This window comes from Nycticebus coucang, chromosome 7, assembly GCF_027406575.1.
Source record: "Nycticebus coucang isolate mNycCou1 chromosome 7, mNycCou1.pri, whole genome shotgun sequence".
Lineage (NCBI taxonomy): Eukaryota > Metazoa > Chordata > Mammalia > Primates > Lorisidae > Nycticebus > Nycticebus coucang.
The window spans coordinates 69,397,596-69,421,723 of NC_069786.1; the positions used below are offsets into that span (position 1 = coordinate 69,397,596).

General features: G+C 38.3%; 2 protein-coding genes across 4 annotated transcripts in view; both read left to right on the top strand.

The window, feature by feature from the left end:
* Positions 1–24,128, top strand: part of MAP3K20 (mitogen-activated protein kinase kinase kinase 20) — a 210,707-nt gene that overhangs the window by 89,101 nt on the left and 97,478 nt on the right. For all 3 annotated transcript variants that reach the window (XM_053597117.1, XM_053597119.1, XM_053597118.1), the window contains exon 3: positions 19,523–19,610. In XM_053597117.1, the coding sequence (XP_053453092.1) occupies positions 19,523–19,610 (88 nt within the window). The remainder of the gene's footprint in view (positions 1–19,522; positions 19,611–24,128) is intronic.
* LOC128590042 (heterogeneous nuclear ribonucleoprotein A1-like) lies at positions 9,882–12,146 on the top strand. Its single transcript, XM_053597120.1, has 2 exons — positions 9,882–10,361; positions 11,587–12,146. The coding sequence occupies exons 1-2, from the start codon at positions 9,935–9,937 to the stop codon at positions 12,144–12,146; spliced, it is 987 nt and encodes a 328-aa protein (XP_053453095.1). The 5' UTR covers positions 9,882–9,934.

The window sequence follows — 24,128 nt, forward strand, 5'->3', positions numbered from 1 at the left end:
CTAAGCATAGGCTGAGAAAACAATTTCTCTAGGCTAAAATGAGGATATAAAAGTGTTAATGAAAAAGAACTCATCCTCTGTAAAATAATTTAAGGAGGTTTATTCTAGCCAAATTTGAAGACCATGACCTGGAGCCACACCCAAAAAACCTTGAGCACTTGGACTAGAGGTGGTGGGATTTCAGTTTGGTTTTATATATTTTAGGGAGACAGGGATTACAGGTGAGCTATCTCTTACATTGTTTTGGCCCCAAAAGGTGAGACATCTGGAAGCCAGGAGTTATAGTTTATAGGAGGGGGTTAAAGATTCTTTAGCTGACAATTGACTGAAAGTAAGGCTTTGTCTAAAAGACTAAGAGTCAGTGAAAAGGAATGCTTAAAACAAAGGTCTCTTAATTAGAGACGAAGCACCAGACAGACTCAAGTGGTTTGTTATGTGTATTGAGGACCTGCAGAAAGGTCTTGTGTAGGCTTAGGCCTGTTACTGAATCACAAAGGACATCTCTAAGAAGGTTAGGGCATGATGAGGCACGTCTGATCTCTTCTCATGACTAGAAACTCAGTTTTAGGAATCCTTTTGGCCAACAAGGGGGTCTAGTCATGAGTTGCTGAGGGAGGAAACTTAAGATTTTATTTTAGTTCATAAAAGTATAAACTTTATTTTGTATTTTGGGAGAGAGGGAGTGAGAGAGGAAAGAGAATAGGAAAAGAGAGAGAAAAGAGAGCAGGGTCATGGTGCATGGCATCTCGTAGAAAGAAAGGAAGGAATGCCTGCAGTTCGGGTGGGAGGTGGACGCTGCTAAATTTAAAGGGGGCGGCAGAAAAAGTTAACCGCAGCCAAGTTCATGAAGTATCCTGGATGTGAATGCTGTATTCACCTTTCCTCCAGCAAGGTTGAAGGCAGACATTTTTCCAGGTTTTTCTAGTCCTGAGGCCTGATGTTCATTTTCCATTGTTTGGACCCTTGGGAATCACTTGGGGTTATGGGAACAAATTCTAAAAGGCAAGGAGATGGAGAAATGTCAAGGGAAGAATTTACATTTCCTTTTGGTCTGCTGTGTTTCTTAATGGTTTGTGAAAACAGAAATCCAAGGTGGGTAGGGGGGTTGCTAGCCAGAGAAAGCAAGAAAGCGACCAAGCCGAGAGAGAGATTGATTTTGGTCTTTATTGAAAAACTTGGAGTTTATAATTTCTCTAATATTTCATTATGAAAACTGACCATCTTTACATTCCTTCCTCTCTGTTGAAAAATTAAAATTCTATGAGTTAATAATTGTTATCTATTATTTCCCTATAAAGACTTGCTATCCTTATAGTTTATATGCAGTTGGTAAGCAATATTATTTTTATTAGTATTAGATCATAGCTGTGTACATTAATACGATCATGGGGCACCCTACACTGGTTTTATACACAGTTTGACACATTTTCATCACACTGGTTGACAAAGCCTTCCTGGCATTTTCTTAGTTATTGTGTTAAGACAATTATATTCTACATTTACTAAGTTTCGCATATTATACAGAAAATCTTCAATTATTTTGACTGGGATGTTTAGTGATGATTATGATCAGTTACAAGGGAAGAAGTCCACCTAGAGAACTCAAAAGATAGACTGAAGCCTGTATCTGATCTCTTCTAGGTTCTAAGCTTCCTGGCTTGAAACAAATGTTATCTTTTAACACAAATGCTGTCTCAGGCAACAGGCATGGAAGAATGGACCAGTTACAATGCTATTAACTACACTGTTTTCCCGGAAATAAGACATCCTCTGAAAATAAGACCTACTTACAGGAAAGATAAGACATCCCCTGAAAATAAGACCTAGCGCATCTTTGGGAGCACACCTTAAAATAAGACACTGTCTTATTTTCGGGGAAACAGGGTACCACTTACCAAGTGCTTTTAAAGGGGCTTTTTGTTTTTTTTTTTTAATCTTTCTGGCTCAGAGATAATAAGGTATTTAAGTAGAGTGACAGTCAGATTAAGGACACCCCACAGAATGTTCATGCAAAGAGAAAAATATCAGAATTTGGGGTGAGATGGTGTTTGGAAATGAGGAGACGAAACTCTGAACTGAAATAGATACAGCAAATAAGATCAAGGCTTGCTTGATCACCAGAAGTTACCTAGGTCAAGTCTAGTAATTCGAGATAATAGAATCAGCAAACTCGAAAACAGTTTCCTATAGTTAGGAGATCCAAGGTTCCCAAGGATACAGTGAGGGAGCACTCTGGGGAAGACTGGCACCTGCCCAGATGGGTCCCTAGAGAGGTAGCTTCTGATTTACGTGTTCAGAAATTTAATCTGTGGCTCAGTTGGTAGGGTGCCGGCCCCATACACCGAGGATGGCGGGTTCAAGCCCGGCCCCGGCCAAACTGCAACTAAAAAAAAAAATAGCCGGGCATTGTGGCGGGCGCCTGTAGTCCCAGCTACTCGGGAGGTTGAGGCAAGAGAATCGCTTAAGCCCAGGAGTTGGAGGTTGCTGTCAGCTGTATGAGGCCACGGCACTCTACCTAGGGTGATAAAGTGAGACTCTGTCTCTACAAAAAAAAAAAAAAAAGAAATTTAATCTTCAGCGTCCAGAGCTGAGTGGACTGTCAGGGGTATTAAATCATATATAATTTGATTGAGACTGAAGAATAAAACCTTCTTGCTAATTTTTAAATTTTTAATTTATAGGTAAGTTATATAGGAAACAAACTTACAGAGAGATTGCTTCATGAATGTGGATTCAGAGAAAGAGGAGTTAGCAAGGGGATTTGCATGTCTTCTGATAACTCGTAATACATTCTGTGGGTGCCCTGTGACAGCAGGCCTCCCCCACCCCGCTAAGGATGTTGTGTTATGCCTATGTCCCTGCCCCTGCCAGTGTTTATTATCTTTTAACTTTTTTCTAACTCTTCATGGTTGACCATCCCTAACTATCACTAAATACTCACACAGTTTTATTGAATGTGTTACTACTTTCTACCAAGTTATTCTTGCATCCTCTTTGCCTAGAATAGTCTTTCATTTTTTGCAGTTTTTGTCTGGGGCTGGGGCTGGGTTTGAACCTACCGCGTCCGGCATATGGGGCCCGTGCCCTACTCCTTTGAGCCACAGGCGCGGCCCAATTTTTAATTTTTTTTTTTTTTTTTGAGACAGAGTCTCACTTTGTTGCCTTCAGTAGAGTGCTCTGGCATTATAGCTTACAGCAACGTAAAACTCTAGAGCTCAAGTGATTCTCTTGCCTTAGCCTCCCTAGTAGCTGGGACTATAAGCACCTGTCACAGCACCCGGCTATTTTTAGAGATAGGGTCTCACTTTTGCTTAGACTGGTTTCAAACTCGTGAGTTCAGGCAATTCACCTGCCTCGGACTCCCAGAGTGCTAGGATAGTCTTTCATTTCAGAGTAACTTGACATATCTCTGCTCTAACCCACTTAACATCAATGATTTCCAAATTTCCAATAATATGTCACTGTTTTCCTGGTGTTAATATGTCATTGGAAGTATTTAGTCAGAGGTGAGATGCCTATTTCTTAAAATATTATTAAAAGGATTACTTTATTAGAAAGACACCTGGAGCAGATGACCTTTAAGTTCTCACTAATGATTAAAGTAATTCTTTTTTTTTTTTACATGTGTTTATTTGGTTTCCACTTTTTGCCTTCACAAAATTAAAAAGGCTTAAAATTTAAGAACAATAACAATGTTTAAGATAAGGACTAGAAACAAAAAACTCATAAAGAATGAAGAAAGATAAATACATTCAAAAAAGAAAGCAGACGATTGCTGCAATGAAATATTGAGCAATAATAATAATGCAAAATGTAACATTCACATTGTCAAATAAGAGTATGTCTATTATAGAATGCTTTGATCTGAGGTTCAGTATGGAGTCCTTATTTAACTTCTTATTTTTTTTTCAAGTCTCAAAAAAAAGACAACTAATATTTATAAACAAAGATAAAAGATAATTTCAAAAAGCAGATCATGCCAAATCTTGTAGACAATAGAAAAAGAAGAAATACTTCAGAATCATTCTTCATCTGGATACACCTGATATAAAGTAATTCTTTTACTTCTGTAGGCTTGCTGATCCTGAAAGGTCTCTTTGAAATCGTAGTAGTTCCTCAGTATTTGCAGGGGATTTGTTCCAGGATCCCCCACAGGTACCAAAATCCATCCATGCTTAAGTTGCTTATATAAGTATATAATGATATACTGTTTGCACATAACCTACCCACATATTCCCATATGCTTAATCATACATAGATTATTTATGATACCTAATATACAGTGTAAACATAGATAATTACTATATGGGATTCTAAAATTTGCATTATTTCTTATAGTTGTATTGTTATTTGCTATTATTTTTGACCTATAGTTGGTTGAATCCGCAGATGTGGAACCTGCAGATATAAAGGGCTGACTTTTTTAGGAGTTGCTCTCAGAGAAATTTGACCTGAGAGTCATCCTGGCGTGTGTTAGTCATCACACTGCTGTGTGTTAGTGATTCCATTACCTACTCTGTTCTCCTATATGTGCCCCACATTCCTCAAGGGCTGCTGTCTCTGACATGCTGCCCAGGCCATCTGCCCACAAATGCTTTTGAAATGCCACTCCTCCTTCAACTGTCGGTCAAGGTCTCCCTCCTTTTTCTCTGTGCAGCTGATGAGTTCCCTCTTCCCCACAGCTTCACCCAATCGCCACATGGGCAGGGTCCTGTGAAGGCCCCACACAGGTGCCTGTGGTGGAGTGTCATATGGTGTCTTATTATCATGTACTTTTATCTTTCCCCGGATATTTGTGTTAAGCCCTTGATGGTATCAGTTTATTTCTTTTTATTTGACTTATAACACTTGTTTTATCCTTGTTTGTTCACATCAAGATATAAATCAATATAGATGCTTAGGACAACATCAGATTGTTAAGGAGAGACGTGGTTATATTTAATTTAAAAACTCAGAATATAACCTATATAGGATATTTAAAAGAAAAGGTCAAAGTCCCATAGGGAAACTTGAGCAAGAGAATAAAAACCCAACCAAATATAATAGGACTTAGGAGTGAATAGACAGTGATGAAATAGAATGTAAAGTATTATTTTGAGTTTTGGATGTTCAGGAAAGTAGTTTGAGAAGGAGGTGATGGTCAAGAAAGATCATTCTTTTTTAGAGAAGTGAAATTCAGGCATTTTCTTTGGCCTGGAGGAGGGAACTAGAAAGAGATGGAAGATTCCAGAAGGAATATTGATGGAGCATGATATCCTGAGGGACGTATGAAAAAAACCAGTGTCAGGCTGAGATGTGGGGAAGGGGAGAGCTACATTTCTCTGTCAGAAAGAAAGGCAGTAAGATAGGAGTAGTGAGGGGCATTCTGCCTGTTTCCCCAGTGTACAGGTGCTCGTAATAATCTACCAAGAATGATGAAGGCAAGAGTAACGAAGGACATGAGAAGAGTTAAGCTTGATTGTAGCTGACTCATGAAAATTATTTTATTTCTTGACATCACTATTCTGTCTTCCCCCCCAAATAGATTATAACTTCCAGGAGGGCAAAGGTTTTGCTATCTTGTTCACCACTGTACTCAGCACCAAAAAACAGTGCCTGGCACATCATCGATATTTGTTAGGGTAAATATTGAATTGAGAGTGAAAGATTGAACTAACTGAAGACTCTCAAAACGAGCTTTCAATAAATGTATAGACCATAAAAACACCATGTTTGGCAGCGCCTGTGGCTCAGTGAGTAGGGCACTGGCCCCATATACCAAGGGTAGCGGGTTCAAACCCAGCCCTGGCCAAACTGCAAGAAAAAAAAAAATAGCCGGGTGTTGTAGCGGACACCTGTAGTCCCAGCTACTCGGGAAGCTGAGACAAGAGAATCACCTAAGCCCAAGAGCTGGAGGTTGCTGTGAGCTGTGATGCCACGGCACTCTACCAAGGGCGACAAAGTGAGACTCTGTCTTTAAAAAAAAAAAAACACCATGTTAACATGTTAACCATCACGGGACAGTTCTGTCATAAAAGCTTGTCTGGAAGTACTGAGGAGCATAGAAAGGTAATCATTGGATTTTTCCATATTTAGCAGATTGGTAGGATGCGGAGGAGACTAAAGCTTTAGGGTTTGGGCAAGAATATTTGGGGGAGATTTAACTAATGACTGTATAATGTGCAGTTCCTTAAAGACACTTTCATTAGACAGAATCTCGATTATTGATAGTTGGTAGATACGACATTAATCATTAGCTGCCCACCCAGTGATATTCTCCTGGTCTTCCTTAGGATTCCTGTATTATTAGAGGTGCCACCTGTATGCAGCTGACATCTACGTTCCCAGCCCTCTCTGAAAATAGAACTCACTAATGAGATTTAAACAGAACTTTTGGATGAGATTGTTGAGAAAGCTCTTAAAAGGAGGCTGACCTAAGAGGACACCCTTGTGCACTTTCTTCTTTCTTGCTACTTAGAGTGTGGATATAATGGGGTTATATAGTGACCATCAGGCATCCCTGAGGATGCAGCCGTCGTGATGGATGGTGGGGCATTATCCCGTGGAGCCCCCACATTGGGCTTCCTGCAGACTTCATATTTTGAGACATTTTGTCATTTCAAGGTGGCTTATTTTAAACTTCTATCTTGTTTAAACTACTGTTGTTTTGGATTCTTGCCTCTGTCCACAGAACCCAGTTTTAAAAAGGAAAAAAATTGAAAGCAATGAGGAACTAGAAGCCTCAATCCAGTCAATTGAAGAATTGATTTAAGGGAAGTAAGGATAAAAGATTTAGGTCAGAAAGGGGTTTCCACATTTGACGTGGGTGTGTGATGAAAGGGTGCAAAAGATAGTCATAAGGTGCTAAAATAAAATGCTGGTGAAGGTTCCTGGAGTGGACAAAGACCAGGAAATAGTAATTGTATACGCAGATAGGTAACCAAGAGGTACCCCTTCAGTTAGACCAGTGTTTCTGTTGAGTTTGACTGTATGGGCCACCAAGGATCTATCTGTGGACCTCTGGAATCTTATTTTAAGGACTCAATTTGAGATATTCTGCAAAATAAAGTTGACCCTTGAACAACATGAGGGTTATGGGTTCCAAACCCCATGCAGCTAAAATGCGATATAACTTGACTCCCCCAAAACTTAACTAGTAATAGCCAACTGTTGACCAGAAGCATTGCCAGCAACATAGTCAATTAATACATATTTTGTATGTTACAGTATATACTGTATTTTTACAATAAAGTAAGCTAGAGAAAAGAAAATGTTATTAAGGGGCAGTGCCTGTGGCTCAAGGAGTAGGATGCCAACCCGATAAGCCGGAGGTGGCAGTTTCAAACCCAGCCCTGGCCAAAAAAAACTGCAAAAAAAAAAAAAAAGTCTTTAAGAAAGTCTAAGGAAGAAAAAAATCTATTTACTCTTCATTAAATGGAAGTGGATTATCAAGGAGGTGTTCATCCTTATTGTCTACACAAAAAAGGGGAAGGATCAGTCTTGCTGGCTCAGGGGGGCAGAGGCAGAAGAAAAGCCACCTACAAACGGACCTCAGAAGTTCAAGCCCATGTTGTTCAAAAGTCAGCTGTATTACTGTATTTATTATTTGACTTTGTCATCAAAATAATGTAAGGCAGCTACTGAACTTACAAACAATACTGAGAGAGAAAATATATTAAAAATAGAAAAATGGCCAGGCGCGGTGGCTCACACCTGTAATCGTAACACTCTGGGAGACCGAGGCAGGTGGATTGCTTGAGTTCATGAGTTCAAAAGTAGCCTGAGTAAGAGCAAGAGCCTGTCTCTACTAAAAATGGAAAAACTGAGGCAAGAGGATCGCTTGAGCCCAAGAGTTGGAGGTTGCTGTGAGCTATGACAGCACAACACTCTACCAAGGGTGACAAAGTGAGACTGTCTCAAAAAAAAAAAAGAAGAAAAGAAAAGAAAACCAAAGCAAAAGGAAATTATGGTAGAAAAACAAAATGGAAACAGAAATGAAGTTTAGTATGATTAAAAACACACCCACGAGGCTCTGAATATATAGTGCTTTCTAGATGCAGACAACAAACTTGGGTCTAAAATTCCTAGCAACCAATTTGAAAAATGTAATGTGACAGGTTCTTAAAATAATCTTGGGAACAATGGAATAAAAACGAATTGGTTGTTCAAGAAAATTACAAATACTCTTTTTACTAATACCATTATACTTGTTATAACTGTCCATGTTTGAATTAAAGAACATCAAAAAATTTCTCGTAAATGTGAGGAATGCACTTATAAAGATGATTTTGAGGAGAACTGTAACAACCAAGTTTATACGATACTTCAATATCAGGGTGAAAGGTGAACACATTCAGTCTGCTAATTCTACCCAATACCAGTTATTTGAATGCATCTTCTGAATGACTGATGTCTTGGCATAGATATGGGTAAAATAACCAAAAAGCTGAAAAATAAGACATGTCAAGAAAAATGAAAAGAATTCGAATTTTTAAGCTTTGGAAAAACTGAAGCTAATGTAAAAATTTAGCTTTCAGCTGGGGTTTTTCACTATCTCTACTGAATACCATGATTTGGGTTTCAGCATGAAGGTTAGTGAAAGGAAAGATGGTTGGTGATGGTTATTAAGTATTTAGAGTTTGTTTAAATGGAGGCTATCTTATTTAAGGGAGAAGTGGTCTTTGCCTTTAGGAGTGGAGTTTCCTTAAGGTGGGGTTATAGTTGGGGTCTAGGAAGGAAAAGACTAGCAGATTTCAAATTCCTTTCATATGATTTCAGATGATCCTTACTATACATTTTTTAGGTTTTGGTACTGGTTTTTGGTAATCAGTAAAGTAAAAGTCTGGCAGACATCTCACACATCTGACTTTACCTTTCGTTATTGTTTGAGTGTGCCTACAGAACCCCCGAATAGTAAAATTACTATAAATTTAGCTGAAGAATCCAAGTATTCAAGATACCATGTAATTAGAGTCTAAAAGATGTTAAAGGACTTTTCAGACTATTTTAAAATTAAATTTGCCTAAATTCTTCTAAGTGATTTTGTAGATTTCCATTAAAATGTGGCAAACATTTCTCTTATGGGATGTAAATAATCAAACTCTGTTGCACTGGAGAGTAATATTATAAAGCACTTAGCTAATCAGATTGTGAGAGTTGCTCAAAATTTCTAACCATGTAATTTTTGCATCGAGAGAGAGTGCCTCATGCTGTGCAATTAACTGGTTTATTAGCTATAAATTTGGCTGTTATTGGCTGGCCCAATGGCCTACTGCCTGTAGAAAATTAGGTCTTGGTTCTTGACCTGATCTGGCACAAAAGAGTGTCAGAAAGACATGGAAATCTTATAGTAAGGACAGCAGCTGAGACCCTAAGTGTGAGTTGACAAGGAGCTTCTCATGCTTCTGTAACTAACTAAAGAGAGCACTGGAATTTTGTAGGTCTGGTATAATATTTGGATGTTCTGTTAGTTAGTATTTCATTCTGTATTCAAATTAGGTGAAGCAAAGAGGTATGGGTTAGTGATTATAAGCAGAGCTGTGAGATCAAACTACCTATGTTAAAGACCTGACTTTGCTACTTATGTGCCCTTGGAAAAATTTTTAAATTTCCCCTTGTTTTGGTTTCTTCCTCTATGAAAGGTGATTAATCATAGACCTTAACTCATGGTTTGCTGTGAGGATTTAAACATTCAATGTACATGAAGTGGTTAGCCTAGCTCATAGTAGGCGCTCAGTAGGGGTTAGCTAGCATTACAGGGGAGTCTTCAAGTTGGAATCTCTTGGGAAAATAATAGCTCTTAATAAAAAAATGCTTATGAAGGACTCATGATTTTTGTGAATCTCTTTTTTTTTCAAGAGAGAAGGGGGATAAAATATCTAAAAAGAGGTCATAGGTTTCTGCCTGTGGACGCTGCCGAGGAAGCATCGTTTAAGTCTCTCTTCCCACTGCCATCATGTCTAAGTCAGAGTCTCCTAAAGAGCCTGAACAGCTGCGGAAGCTCTTCATTGGAGGGTTGAGCTTTGAAACGACTGATCAGAGTCTGAGGAGCCATTCTGAGCAATGGGGAACGTTCACAGACTGCGTGGTAATGAGAGATCCAAACACCAAGCACTCCGGGGGCTTCGCGTTTGTCACATACGCCACCGTGGAGGAGGTGGATGCAGCAGTGAATGCAAGGCCACACAAAGTGGATGGAAGAGTCGCGGAACCAAAGAGAGCTGTTTCCAGAGAAGATTCTCAAAGACCTGGTGCCCACTTAACTGTGAAAAAGATCTTTGTTGGTGGCATTAAAGAAGATACTGAAGAACATCACTTAAGAGATGATTTTGAACAGTACGGGAAAATTGAAGTGATTGAAATCATGACTGACCGGAGGCTGCGTCTGGCTCCCGCTCTCACAGCCATTTTGCAGTACATTGAGCTCCATAGAGACAGTGCCGGGGCAAGTGAGAGCCAGACGGGCACTGGGTGACTCTGTGCCTCGCTGAGGAAAAATAACTAAACATGGGCAAAGGAGATCCTAAGAAGCCGAGAGGCAGAATGCCATCATATGCATTCTTTGTGCAAACTTGTCGGGAGGAGCACAAGAAGAAGCACCCAGACGCTTCAGTCAGCTTCTCAGAGTTTTCTAAGAAGTGCTCAGAGAGGGGGAAGACCATGTCTGCTAAAGAGAAAGGAAAATGTGAAGATATGGCAGAGGTGGACAGGACTGTTATGAAAGAGAAATGAAAACCTACATCCCTCAGAAAGGGGAAACAAAAAAGTTCAGATCCCAATGCACCCAAGAGGCCTCCTTCGGCCTTTTTCTAATCCTGTTCTGAGTATCGCCCCAAAATCAAAGGAGAACATCCCAGCCTGTCCATTGGTGATGTTGCAAAGAAGCTGGGGGAGATGTGGAGTAACACTGCTGTGGATGACAAGCAGCCTTATGAAAAGAAGGCTGCAAAGCTGAAGGAAAAATACGAAAAGGATATTGCTGCAGACCGAGCTAAAGGAAAGCCTGATGCAGCAAAAAAGGGAGTCGTCAAGGGTGAAAAAAGCAAGAAAAAGAAGGAAGAGAAGGAGGAGGAGGATGAAGAGGGTGAAGAGGAGGAGGAAGATGAAGAAGATAAAGAAGATGATGATGATGAAGAAGTTGGTTCTAGGGCAGTTTTTTTTCTTGTCTATAAAGCATTTAACCCCTCTGTACACAACTCACTCCTTTTAAAGAAAAAAATTGAAATGTAAGGCTGTGTAAGATTTGTCTTTAAACTGTACAGTGTCTTTTTCTGTATAGTTAACACGCTACCCAAAGTGTCTTTAGATAGCCCTGTCCTGGTGGTATTCTCAATAGCCACTAACCTTGCCTGGTACAGTCTGGGGGTTGTAAACTGGCATGGAAATTTAAAGCAGGTTCTTGTTGGTGCACAGCACAAATTAGTTATACATGGGGATGGTAGTTTTTTCATCTTCAGTTGTCTCTGATGCAGCTTATACGAAATAATTGTTGTTCTGTTAACTGAATACCACTCTGTAATTGCAAAAAAAAAGTTGTAGCTATTTTGTTGACATTCTGAATGCTTCTAAGTAAATACAATTTTTTTTTATTAAAAAAAAAAAAAAAAGAAATCATGACTGACCGAGGCAGTGGCAAGAAGACGGGCTTTGCTTTTGTTACGTTTGATGACCATGATTCTGTGGATAAGATTGTCATTCAGAAATACCACACTGTGAATGGCCACAACTATGAAGTAAGGAAAGCCCTGTCAAAGCAAGAGATGGCTAGTGCTTCCTCCAGCCAAAGAGATCAAAATGGTTCTGGAAACTTTGGTGAGGGTCGTGGAGGTGGTTTTGGTGGAAATGACAACTTTGACCATGGAGGAAACTTCAGTGGTCGTGGTGGCTTTGGTGGCAGCCGTGGTGGTGGTGGATATGGTGGCAGTGGGGATGGCTACAATGGATTTAGTAACGATGGAAGCAGTTTTGGAGGTGGTGGAAATTACAATGATTTTGGCAATTACAATAATCAGTCATTAAATTTTGGACCCATGAATGGAGGAAATTTTGGAGGCAGAAGCTCTGGCCCCTATGGTGTTGATGGCCAATACTTTGCCAAACCACAAAACCAAGGTGGCTATGGTGGTTCCAGTAGCAGCAGTAGCTATGGCAGTGGCAGAAGGTTTTAGCAGGAAACAAAGCTTAGCAGGAGAGGAGAGCCAGAGAAGTGACAGGGAAGCTACAGGTTACAACAGATTTGTGAACTCAGCCAAGCACAGTGGTGGCGGGGCCTAGCTGCTATAAAGAAGACATGTTTTAGACAGTACTCGTGTACTGGCAAAAACTTGAGGACTGTATTTGTGACTAATTGTTTAACAGGTTATTTTAGTTTCTGTTCTGTGGAAAGTGTAAAGCATTCTAACAAAGGGTTTTAATGTAGTTTTTTTTTTTTTTTTGCACCCATGCTGTTGATTGCTAAATGTAATAGTCTGATCATGACACTGAATAAATGTGTCTTTTGTTTTTTTAAATGTGCTATGTAAAGTTAGTCTACTCTGAAGCCATTTTGGTAAACTTTCCCAAAAGTGTGAGGCTAGAATTCCTTCAGGGTGATGCCAGGTTCTATTTGAAATTCATTTACAAACTGCTTGGGCAAAGAAGCCATTGTCACCAGAAACCTTGGGGTAGTTGAACTGAGGGTTACTGTTGTGACCTGAAGCTCACCATTTAAAGGGGTCGTCCAAGGAAAATCATGGAATTATTGGTTATAAAGGTGATTGTTGGCAAGCCCTATGCAATATATCTAAATTGAATAATGGTACCAGATAAAATTACAGATGAGAATGAAGCTTGTGTATCTAACCATTATCATGTGTAATCAATAAATGATTTTTATCTTGGGGGAAAAAAAGAGGTCATAGACATGGATTCAAATTTTATTACTGACATTTACTAGGCTTCAGGCAAGTGAGTTTGAGAAAATCAAAGACCCAATTTCTCAACACTTAAATATGATGAAATATCTTACTTGCAAAGTCAGGTAAGATAAATGCTTTGAAAATATTAAAGTGCTATATTTAAGAACACTTAGGGATCTAAAAATAGACCTGCCATTCGATCCTACAATATCTCTACTAGGTATATATCCAGAAGACCAAAAATCACATTATAACAAAGATATTTGTACCAGAATGTTTATTGCAGCCCAATTCATAATTGCTAAGTCATGGAAGAAGCCCAGGTGGCCATCCACCCACGAATGGACTGGCAAATTGTGGTATATGTACACCATGGAATATTATGCAGCCTTATAAAAAGATGGAGACTTTACCTCTTTCATGTTTACATGGATGGAGCTGGAACATATTCTTCTCGGCAAAGTATCTCAAGAATGGAAGAAAAAGTATCCAATGTACTCAGCCCTACTATGAAACCCAAGAAACCAATTATAGCCCAAGAATATGGGGAAAGGGAATAGGGAGGGGGAGGGGAGGGGAGAGGATGGGTGGAGGGAGGGTGATTGGTGGGACTACACCTATGGTGCATCTAATAAGGGTACATGTGAAATTTACTAAATGTAGAATACAAATGTCTTAACACAATAAGAAAATGCCTTGAAGGCTATGTTAACCAGTTTGATGAAAATATTTCAAATTATATATAAAACCAGCACATTGTGCCCTATGACTGCATTAATGTACACAGCTATGATTTAATATAAAAAAAAGAAGAAAAGAAAGTGCTATATTTAGGTAAAAACGTAAGTAAACATGGAAAGTTAATATATGAGGCTAATTAAAGGAAGAAAAATTTTGCAATTGGAATCATTGCTTGAAGAAATACAAATTTACTCATAAGCTTGACTTGACTCTGAATGATAGGTGTTAATTATAAAGGAAAAGAAAGGACTTAGCATTGGTTGGGTACCCTGTATTTGCAGGCACTGGGATAGGATTACTCTCCCTATTTTATAAATGAGGAAACAGGCTCGGAGAGGTTACCTAACCTCCTCAGAGTCACCTAGCTTGTTAAGTGTTAAAGCCAAGACTCAGACCGAACCCTTTGTACTCCAGAATATGTCCTAATATACCATGGTTAATTACCCCCATTCAGTTTATCAAGTATTCATTGAATACTCTGTATAAAGTAGTGTTAATAGTAAATTAACTTTTAAAAACAAAAATAGATAAAAATTTAAAGTATGAAGGAATCTGGAAGATAATTTTGTCCAATGGAGTCATTTCCTAGGAAGAAAGCAATGTTTAGGAGTGACCAAGGCCATCTGTTTTGGAACTAGAATTAAATTTTCACTCATTTTGTTCACTATTCAATTAAATTATGTTTCTGGTCAATTGTTTTTTATTTCAGATTAATGTAAGGGTACAATTAGGTTACAATGTTTGCATTTGTTAGGTAAAGTCCCTGTTAGTGTGGTATCCCACTCCCAGGAATCTGTGCAGTGTTTTTGAAGCCTAATCTTTCATTGGTTCTCAGGAGGCTAAGACAAGGAGGCTTACTTAAGACCAGGAGTTAGAAGCTATAGTGAGTTATGATCAAGCCATAGCAGTGGGTGACAGAGTGAGAACCTGACTAAAAAAATTTTTTTAAAAAATGGAGGATATGGACTTACTGTAAAAAGTTTAGGAAATGTCTCGGCGCCCGTGGCTCAAGCTACTGAGGCGCCTGCCACATACATCTGAGCTGGTGGGTTCGAATCCAGCCCGGGGCCCACCAAACAATAATGATGGCTGCAACCAAAAAATAGCCGGGGGTTGTGGCAGGTGCCTGTAATCCCAGCTACTTGGGAGGTAGAGGCAGGAGAATCGCTTGAGCCCAGGAGTTGGAGGTTGCTGTGAGCTGTGATGCCACGGCACTCTACCCAGGGTGACAGCTTGAGGCTCTGTCTCAAAAAAAAAAAAAAAAAAGTTTAGGAAATAATAAAAAAAAATCTTAAAATCACTTATTCTTTTTGCCTCTTAGAGATAACCGCAATTAATGTTTTGTTTCTGCCCAGTCTTTTTTCTAGGCACGTAATTTTTATTATTTCTTAAGTATAAAAGTGACCTTGGAACTTACTGGTAATTTCAAGGCAGAACTATCTTTGGAGAGAGTCTTGGACCTTGGATGGATCATGCAGGGAGGAGAATGCTTCAGCTGAACGACTGGCTGATCCACTTTTCCTTCTGTTACTCTTGTACGTTGATAGAATGATAGTCTTAGAATTGGACCTGAGAGATCTAAGTCCGTGGAGTAGTGTGGAGGAGCAGCCGACATGGGTGGGCAGTCCACGTGTGCCTGGTGTCAGTGCCACATCACAGGCAGTGTGGACCCTGATGAGACACAGTCCTGGTGCTGGGTAGAGGGTGATAGCTGTTGACAGCCAGGGAGAAAAGCCTGTTCCATGTGTCAGAGGTAAATTGTGAGGCTGACAGCCTAATGATGTGGGGCTTAGTAAACCACTGCTTTCAAGCTATAACTAGGTTGTTGTTGGTATCTTTGCTTTTTTTCAGAAAAAGAAGTGAACTCAATTTTATTTTTAATCTGTCACATAAATACATTTAGGCTGTGTTAATAGAACATAAAAGATGTAAATGAGCTTTAAACACACAAAATCTTAAGAATCAAATGGCAGCTCTCCAAAATTAAAGAAACAAATTAAAATTTGAGCTTAAATTTTAAAAAATTTGAATCGAAAGGAGGGGATCACTCTAAAGATGGGAATGTTTTTAAAACTGTTGGAAGTACTTTAAAGGAAGAGAATTAAAGCTATGATAATTAACTTTTTTTCATATCTGATTGAAGTCATTGGTAACCCATGCGCTGACCAACTTCTGGCACACTGAGCTCATTTCCCCAGGTAAATGCATAGAAATGCCAGGTAAAATAAAACTAATGACAAAAAGCCCACCACCTCCCCAGGTTTAGCAACAAACTAAAACCCCTGTAATTTTTTCTGTAAAGAAGGGCAGGGGGAAGAGAGGAAGGAATTGTCTCAGCTGGAAGCAGTGAGCAGGTGCATATTTTGCTACAAACAAAATAATCTGTATGAACATTTTTGTGGTAATATGATAAGCATATTACTATTAGATATTTCTATGGATGCACCTTGGTTACTCTATTTATCATATTGTGACCCTTTATTTTTATAGAGAGTCTTAGATCCTGAGTTAATATTGTCACAATCTATCCCAGTCTTTCCTTAGAGCCTCAAATCCTAATCTGGAAAATTATATATTTATCTTAAGGATATTTAGATTTTGGATTGTATATATAGACTCTGTTCATTCATCTCTGCAAAACTCTGTAATTTCATTTTTTTAACTTTTTATTGTGGTAAAATAGAAATAGAATAAAATTTGCCATTTCAACCACATTTAAGTGTACAATTCAATGACATTAATTATATTCAAAGTGTTGTGCAACCATTGTGATTATCTATTTCTAAAATCGTCATCACCCCAAACGGAAACTAGGTACTCATTAAGCAATAACTTCTCATTCCCTCCTCCCACCAGCCCCTGGTAGTCTTTAATCTGCTTTCGTCATCTCTAAATTTGCTTATTCAAGATACTTCTTGTGAGTGGAATCATACAATATTTGCCCTTTTGTATCTGGGTTATTTCACTAGTATAATGTTTACAAGGTTCATCCACATTTCAGCATATATCAATACTTAATTCCTTTTTGTGGCCAAAATATTACTCCATTGTATAAGCATCAGGTATCATTTTATTGATGTATTGATGAATACTTGGGTTGTTTCCACCTTTTGGCTATTATGAATAATGCTGCTTTGAAAATTGGGTATAAGTATCCGTTTGAGTCCCTGGAATAACATTTATGAACTGAGAAATGGGTAGTGCTTTTTTTTTTTTTAAAGAAAGATGCTCAGTCTTGCCGTGGGTGGAGTGCAGTGACATCATCATAGCTCACAGCAACCTCAAATTCCTGGGCTCAAGCTATCCTCTTGTCTGAGCCTCCTGAGTACCTGTGACTATAGGAGCTTGCCACGATGCCCGGCTAAATTTTTTTTTTTTTTTTTCAGTAGAGATGAGGTCTCACTCTTGCTCAGGTTGGTCTCCAACTTCTGAGCTCAAGCGATCCTCAGGCCCAGGCCCCCTTCCAAAGTGCTAGGATTACAGGCACGACCGACCATGACTGCCAGTGTAGTTCTTTTATACAGAAAAAGTAAGTCTTCTGAGTTGCAAGTGTTACTTAAGTATACACAAAGAATTAACTCCTCATAGCTCTTATATACCTATAAAAACAAACCAATTTTTAATTACATAAAAATAAAACTGTAAGGGGCAGCATCTATGGCTCAGTGGGCAGGGTGCCGGCCCCATATGCCGAGGGTGGCGGGTTCGAACCTGGCCCTGGCCAAACTGCAAAAAAAAAAAGTAAATAAAATAAAAATAAAACTGTAAAATCAATACAATTTAATGATTTTCATCAAATTATGTCTGCCATAAATAAATTGCTTACGTTGCTTTTCATTTGGATTGTTATTTTAGCCTTCATCATTATTATGCTTTCTTTTTAATAGTGAACTCACTTTTAAACCACTATCCATTATTTTGATGGGCAATCCATTTGCTAGTGTAGCTCAGAAGTAAATCTGGAAAACAGTGGGAAAACCACAATTCAATGAAAAAATTACTACATATTTACTGCAATAGTTTCATTAATGAACTGCTGCAAACAGGTGCCTGTAAAGGCAAAATCCCCGTGCATATCTGCCCCCTATCAGATACTGATTGCTGCAATGCAGGTTTTATAATTCAGTTAACCTCACACGCGAATCCATTGGAACGTGTTTGAATTGCTAACATCATAGTATTACTTCATTTATTATTTATTCAGTCTGCCTTTGCTTTCTGTTGACCCATTTGCATGAAACAAGACAGCACTCTACAGTGTTACATTGTTTTTATGATGTTAAATCAGATTTTTAATTTATTAAATAATCACCTAAAATCTTATTCCATGAATGGAAATGGCTTTACTTGAAAATTATACTGAAAAAGAGAATTTATGTCTCCGTAATTGTAAAAAATTAGAATATGAGCACAACAGTGGGATAATGGTTGTTAATTTAACATTAGCGTTTTCCTGCCTGAGAGCTGTTAGACATGCTTACTAATACCTGAAAGGATAAAAAATCCTATCTCCTCAAGGTATTACTTGGGACTATCTTAAGTATAAACATGAAAACTAGTTAGAATACTGGAAATCCTACTATGCCAAATTATAAAGTAGTCATCCAAGAATTCAGAATATTCTTGTGTTTATTCTTTATTGATACAAAAATTTTTAGTGGTCACAGAATTCAGATAACCCAAAGAATATACCAAAGGATAACACTTCCAGTTTGACAAATACTGGTCCAAACATTAACTCACGCTGTACTGTATTCACATTGAACTCCAATGCTCTCCTCACAAAGAGTTGACCTGCTCCTTAAGAAATAGTTGTGTTAAAAACAAAACAATAGTGTTGCCTAATTGATGCATTTTCTTCCTATATGGGAAACTGAACTATGAGAAGAATGTCACTTCATGAGCACAGAACCTTTGTACACAGTAGGCACTCATTCAACATCTATATTATTAAAAGAAAAACATTGTTAAAGCAACCTTGGTAAGTGTCTCATACAATCAGTGATAATCTTCCTTTCTCTCCCTTTCATGTTGACCCCAAGTCAACCCTCAAGCTTCTGTTTTCTACATAGTTATATCACCTTCAAAACCAGTTTCACAGAGTATGTTTTAAAGAAATCTCAACTCTTATCCTATGGGAAAAAACTGATAGCAAATAACACAAATTCATGGCATGCAGATTCCCAAAAGGGATCATCTTTCTGTAGACATTAGCAGATATATACCATTATATCTCTATATTTTTGTTTTAAAAATTAAGTTTAATAAAGATAACTTATTTTTATTGTCACCCTGTGGTACAGTTTTCTAGCATTTAATACATTTCAAAGTGTATAAATACGGCCTCCTTTTAAGTGGCCACCAAAGGTCAGGACTCCACCTTTAAGTGTTCGCAGTACCTTGCATACGAAGGAGAGCAATAATATATTTTGAATAAATGATTAGATAAATAATGTAAATAGGTATTACTTAAATCTGTTCCTTTAATGTTTAAAACTCCTACCTTAATTTTTACTCATCCAACCAATAAAATTCAGCATTGCCGCACCCTCCTAGAAGAGCCATCTCATTATGCAGAAAAAAGTATATTTGACTGTTAGGAAGGAGGCTTTTACTGTCAGTAAATGCGGTATCGCCCCTCTTCTGCTATCCGTCACTCGGACTTGCTGGTAAGCTTTTTTATTGTCTCTTCAGCCCTATCTCCTTTTAAATTTTCAGAAAGTTTCAAAAGAGCTGTTTTCAACCGTTCGGAATGCTCCTAAACACAATATTATCCCCATCACATACTTGTTGACACGTATAGATCTTTGTAAATGTACGCAAAAGAAAATGGAATAGAAGGCCTGTTTTTATTTAGACTTAAAATATGAAATTTTATGCGATTTTGCATTTTATTTTTTCCGCAGGCGGAAATACTCAGTGTCCTCAGTCACAGAAACATCATCCAGTTTTATGGGGTCATTCTCGAGCCTCCCAACTACGGCATCGTCACAGGTAGGAACTCGTTGTTTGACTTCTTTCTTTCCCCAATTACCTAGCTTTGGATTCCTTAATATGCTGAAATGCTTACTATTAGATTCAGTCATGAATTGTACGCTACTGTCAGATGTCACTTTTGTTGCTATAAAGCATTAATAAAACTGATTATATCAATATAATTAAGAAAGGTGTTTCCACTTCTACCCGTGTTTAATTGTGCTAATTATATCCGTGTAAATGCTATTTAAATGCACTCAACAGCTGCAATACCAATATTTAAAGGTGCCATTTAGCTAAAATTTCATTTAATTAGTTGAAATGAGAGATGTTTTTTGTAACTCTGTGACCTTTTATAAATTAAGATTTCTTGAGCTATTCGTGTTGTAATTCTTCGCAAGTCATTTTCATCCCCTTAGAGTGTTCTTTCTTCAAGGTCTCTGACATGAGAACAATATTTTTCACATTTGGTCAGCTAAGTTGGTAATGACCTTGAGGTAAATTCTCAGATAATTTGGAGCAACAGTCTGTAGCCGTGGAAATACCCTTCCTAAAAATGAGCACATAGAAAATTTTGCCACTTGAAAACACAGAAAGGGTAGAGGGAGGGTAATAGGTGGGGCAAAAAAAAAAAAAAAGATAAAAGAAAGAAAACACAGAAAGACGTATTTTTATTACTTTATGCTCAGATTTGTATAATCCAATGAGCAGCTTTGGGTCTATAGTAACTATAAGGTTCAATATACAATAAATAACTGATTAGTTTGTTTATCTTGGCAATACTTTGATCAAAAGAAAAACAAACAAGAAAACCTTAAAGGATTTATCCCTATCTTCTTCCACTGCGGTGATAAGAACCTGGATTGTCTTTATGGAAAAATAACAACAAAACACCCTCAGTAAAGAAGGGTTATATTAGGTATTTTTTTTTACAAATTATCTCATCTAATACTTATAATAACCCTTAAAAGAAAACCTTTGGTGGGAGGCGCCTGTGGCTCAAAGGAGTAGGGCACCAGCCCCATATGCCAGAGGTGGCAGGTTCAAACTCAGCCCTGTCCAAAAACTGCAAAAAAAAAAAAAAAAAAAACTTTGGTGAAATAATTTCTGTTTTACTATTAAGAAACTAAAACTTGAACTTGTCACTTTCCCATGGGCACCTAGCTAGTGGGAGAATTAGAGTGGTATCAACTTTTCAGAGTACTTTTCTACAGAAGCTAAGCTTCTTGGATGCAAGCTAGGTTCTAGAGGCTGTGAACTCACTGGTTCTTGCACTCAAAGGAACACTATTACTGTTTATCCCACATTCTGGTGTCAAGGTAGTTTAACACGCTTTTGCTCTAAGTAGCAATTTTACCTAAGTTCTTAAGCGGAGGGACTTTTATCCCCAGTTTGCTATCTAAGATCTGTGCCTGAAATGGGGCATCTAGCAGTTTTTATCTTGAGCCTATATGTCTTATGAACGTGAATACCCAAGAGTGGGTTGTATTGTTAAGGGGTAAACCATACCTAACTTTTTAGGTCAGATTTCAGACTTAAAGTTAAACCTTTCTTTACTCCATATACCATATGGCTTCTTTTTTTTTTTTCCCTGAGTTTACTGTATTTACTTTCTACTAGTTATTCAGATTTACCTTATAAATCTGAATCGAATTTTTCAGATTTTCATTTGTAGCTAAATATTATTCTTACCTAGCAGATGAAAGTGTGCATGATACTCCAAAGAGATTAGAAATGCTGCTTCTGTTTTATACCCTTGATATCTAATGCTTTGGGGAAGAATTTACCGTAACTAACTCAGTGGGCTATTCATGAAGTTTTCTAGTTTCCTGAGGTGAAGATGAAGGGTAGAAAAAGAGACTTGAGTTATGGTGTGAATTCCTTTTTCCAAGAGTTTACTCTCAGTCCCAGGGAGGATGTGAAACACATTCATTCTTAGCTATCATATTCAGCCTGGGTCATATCATATAAAAGAGGGTGTAGTTGGATGAGTCAGTCTGAATTTATTTAGTTTCTGTGTCAGACTAGGCAGTCGTTTATTTCAGGCATCCCTTCAGCATTCTCTAATCTCTTCTTCACCTACCCAAATCCTTTATAGTTACATTGATTAGTTCTTTATGGATCTATATCTGTTTCCCTGCAGAGCTAGTATGTAACAAACTATTAACGTTACATAGTTCTTTAAAATGACAGAAGCTTCAGAAATGTGAGATAGTAGTGAATTGTATATTTTATACCCCCTGAGGTTAATTGTTACAGAGACCTATTAGTCAAGGTTTAGTGGTTTAAGATTCAATACAATTATTTTAGACTTAAGGATGTTAGTTTTAATTAAATGTTTGTTTATGTGAACCTTTTCAACCAATCCCGTGCAACATTGAGATCAAGCCTCACTCTTGTGCATGGGTAGCAGAACATAGGCCACCTGAGCCAAATTTGGGAATTAAAAGATCATGCGAATTAGAGACCATAACCTGTAACCTGCTACTTGAAGTGAACACAAATAAGTCTTAGTGTGAGGAGGTTCAGAGGAAAGGAAAGCTAGGCAAGCAAAAGCCCTCGATCACCTGGCCTTGTTAGGTCCCTCCATGAGCTTGCTCATTTTTCTTAGATGTTGGAGACTCTGAGGAGGAAACTTGAATGTCTTGAATCCATCCAACTCAAATTATTTTTGTTGTTGTTAATCAAAAAGGTTGTTGAAACAGGCAGCTGTTGTCACTTATACCAAAGGCTTGAAAGAATGATTTATCAGAGTGATGGAATGGAATGGCAACTGGGAAATGTGGGATCGTGTCTTTATTCTGCCAGGGCTTCATAGATGGGTCACCGATGATCTCTTGCTGTCTCAGTTTTCTCATTTTGAATGAAGGCACTAAAATAGATGATTTCTGGCTAAGAGTGTATGTGTGTTCACTTGCGCATGTGTGTTTGATGAAACTTCCCATCACAGATTTAAACCCTGCCTGTTAGGGTACCTAGGCAAGAGCCTTAAGAGGTTATCACCCATTTATTTCCCTTGGAAGGCAAATGAACATCTTTGTCCCAGATCTGCAAAGAAATGAAGTGACTAAGCTGCAAACTCCAAAGTCAAAATAAAAAGCTGCACTAATGGATCATCTTTTCTTTGATCTTGGGAAACCTCTTCATTCTATACTACTCCCATTCTTTTAATTTAAAAAATATGTATGTTAACAGAAATACCGAGGTCGGGGAACCCCTGAGAGGCAAAGGAAGGCCTTGTTAAACACTAGGTGACGTGGCTCTTTGGTAGCAAGCTGATCAAAGGGGAACCCTCACCCTTTTCTCAACTCTTAGATTACCAGATTTCAGTGTACCTGGTAATCTACGAGTTGAGAAAGGGTGGCAGCCTGGCTCTCAGGGTTCCAGAGGAAAGTGATTTAGGATCCTAGGCCCCTATGGAATTGCATCTTTGTACTCAGGGGCTCTTAAAATTATTGTCTTTGTACTCAAGGACTCTTAAGGTTATTACCTGTTCTGTATTATCTTTTATCAATACACTGAGAGAGGATACTGGTTCTTCATGATTTGTCAGCAGTGCCAAATTCTTATTAAACTCAACCACGGAAAACAATTTTTTAGTGCCCAATCTCATTTTCTTTAACTTGGTTTTGATTTATTTTAAGCACAGACACATCTAATTTGCATGTTTTGATGATATGCTGGTCATTTCTTATTAGCCAATTACAGACAAGCGTCACATCTTGTTATAACAAATTTCAGACATTTGCCCAAATTTATTTGTTCTATTATTTATAATCTAAACTAAGCTTGGTCTTGGTAACATTTTATTATAAAGAGATTTCAGTGTAATGGTATTTGTTTCAACAATACTGACTGTTTACATTTTTCAAAGCCAGCTATTGTCACCATAAAACTCAAAGGGAAGAATTATCTTAGAAATCAAAAGAAAAGGTTTGCATAATGTGGTTTTTAGTGACTTCTTTTTTTTTTTTTTTTTTGAGAAAGAGTCTCACTATATTGCCCTCAGTAAAGTGCTGTGGTGTCACAGCTCACAGCAACCTCAAACTCTTGGGCTTAAGTGGTTCTCTTGCCTCAGCCTCCCAAGTAGTGGGGACTACAGGTGCCCACCATAACGGCCGGCTATTTTTTGTTGTCATTGTTGTTTAGCAGGCCTGGGCTGGGTTTGAACCCTCCAGTGCCAGTGTATGTGGCTGGCACTCTAACTACTGAGCTACAAGCACCGAGCCTTTAATGACTTTTTAAAAAGAAAGAATTAAAACAACTACTTTCATACTAATGTCCAGTGAATTAAATGCCTATCTAAAATGGTTACCATGGGCTGTGCCCATAGCTCAGTGGGTAGGGCGCTGATCACATACACCATGGCTGACAGGTTCAAACCCGGCCTGGGCCTGCTTAAACAATGACAACTGCAACAAAAAAAACGTAGCTGGGCATTGTGGTGGGCACCTGTGGTCCCAGCTACTTGGGAGGCTGAAGCAAGAGAATCACTTAAGCCCAGGATTTAGAGGTTGCTGTGAGCTGTGACACCAT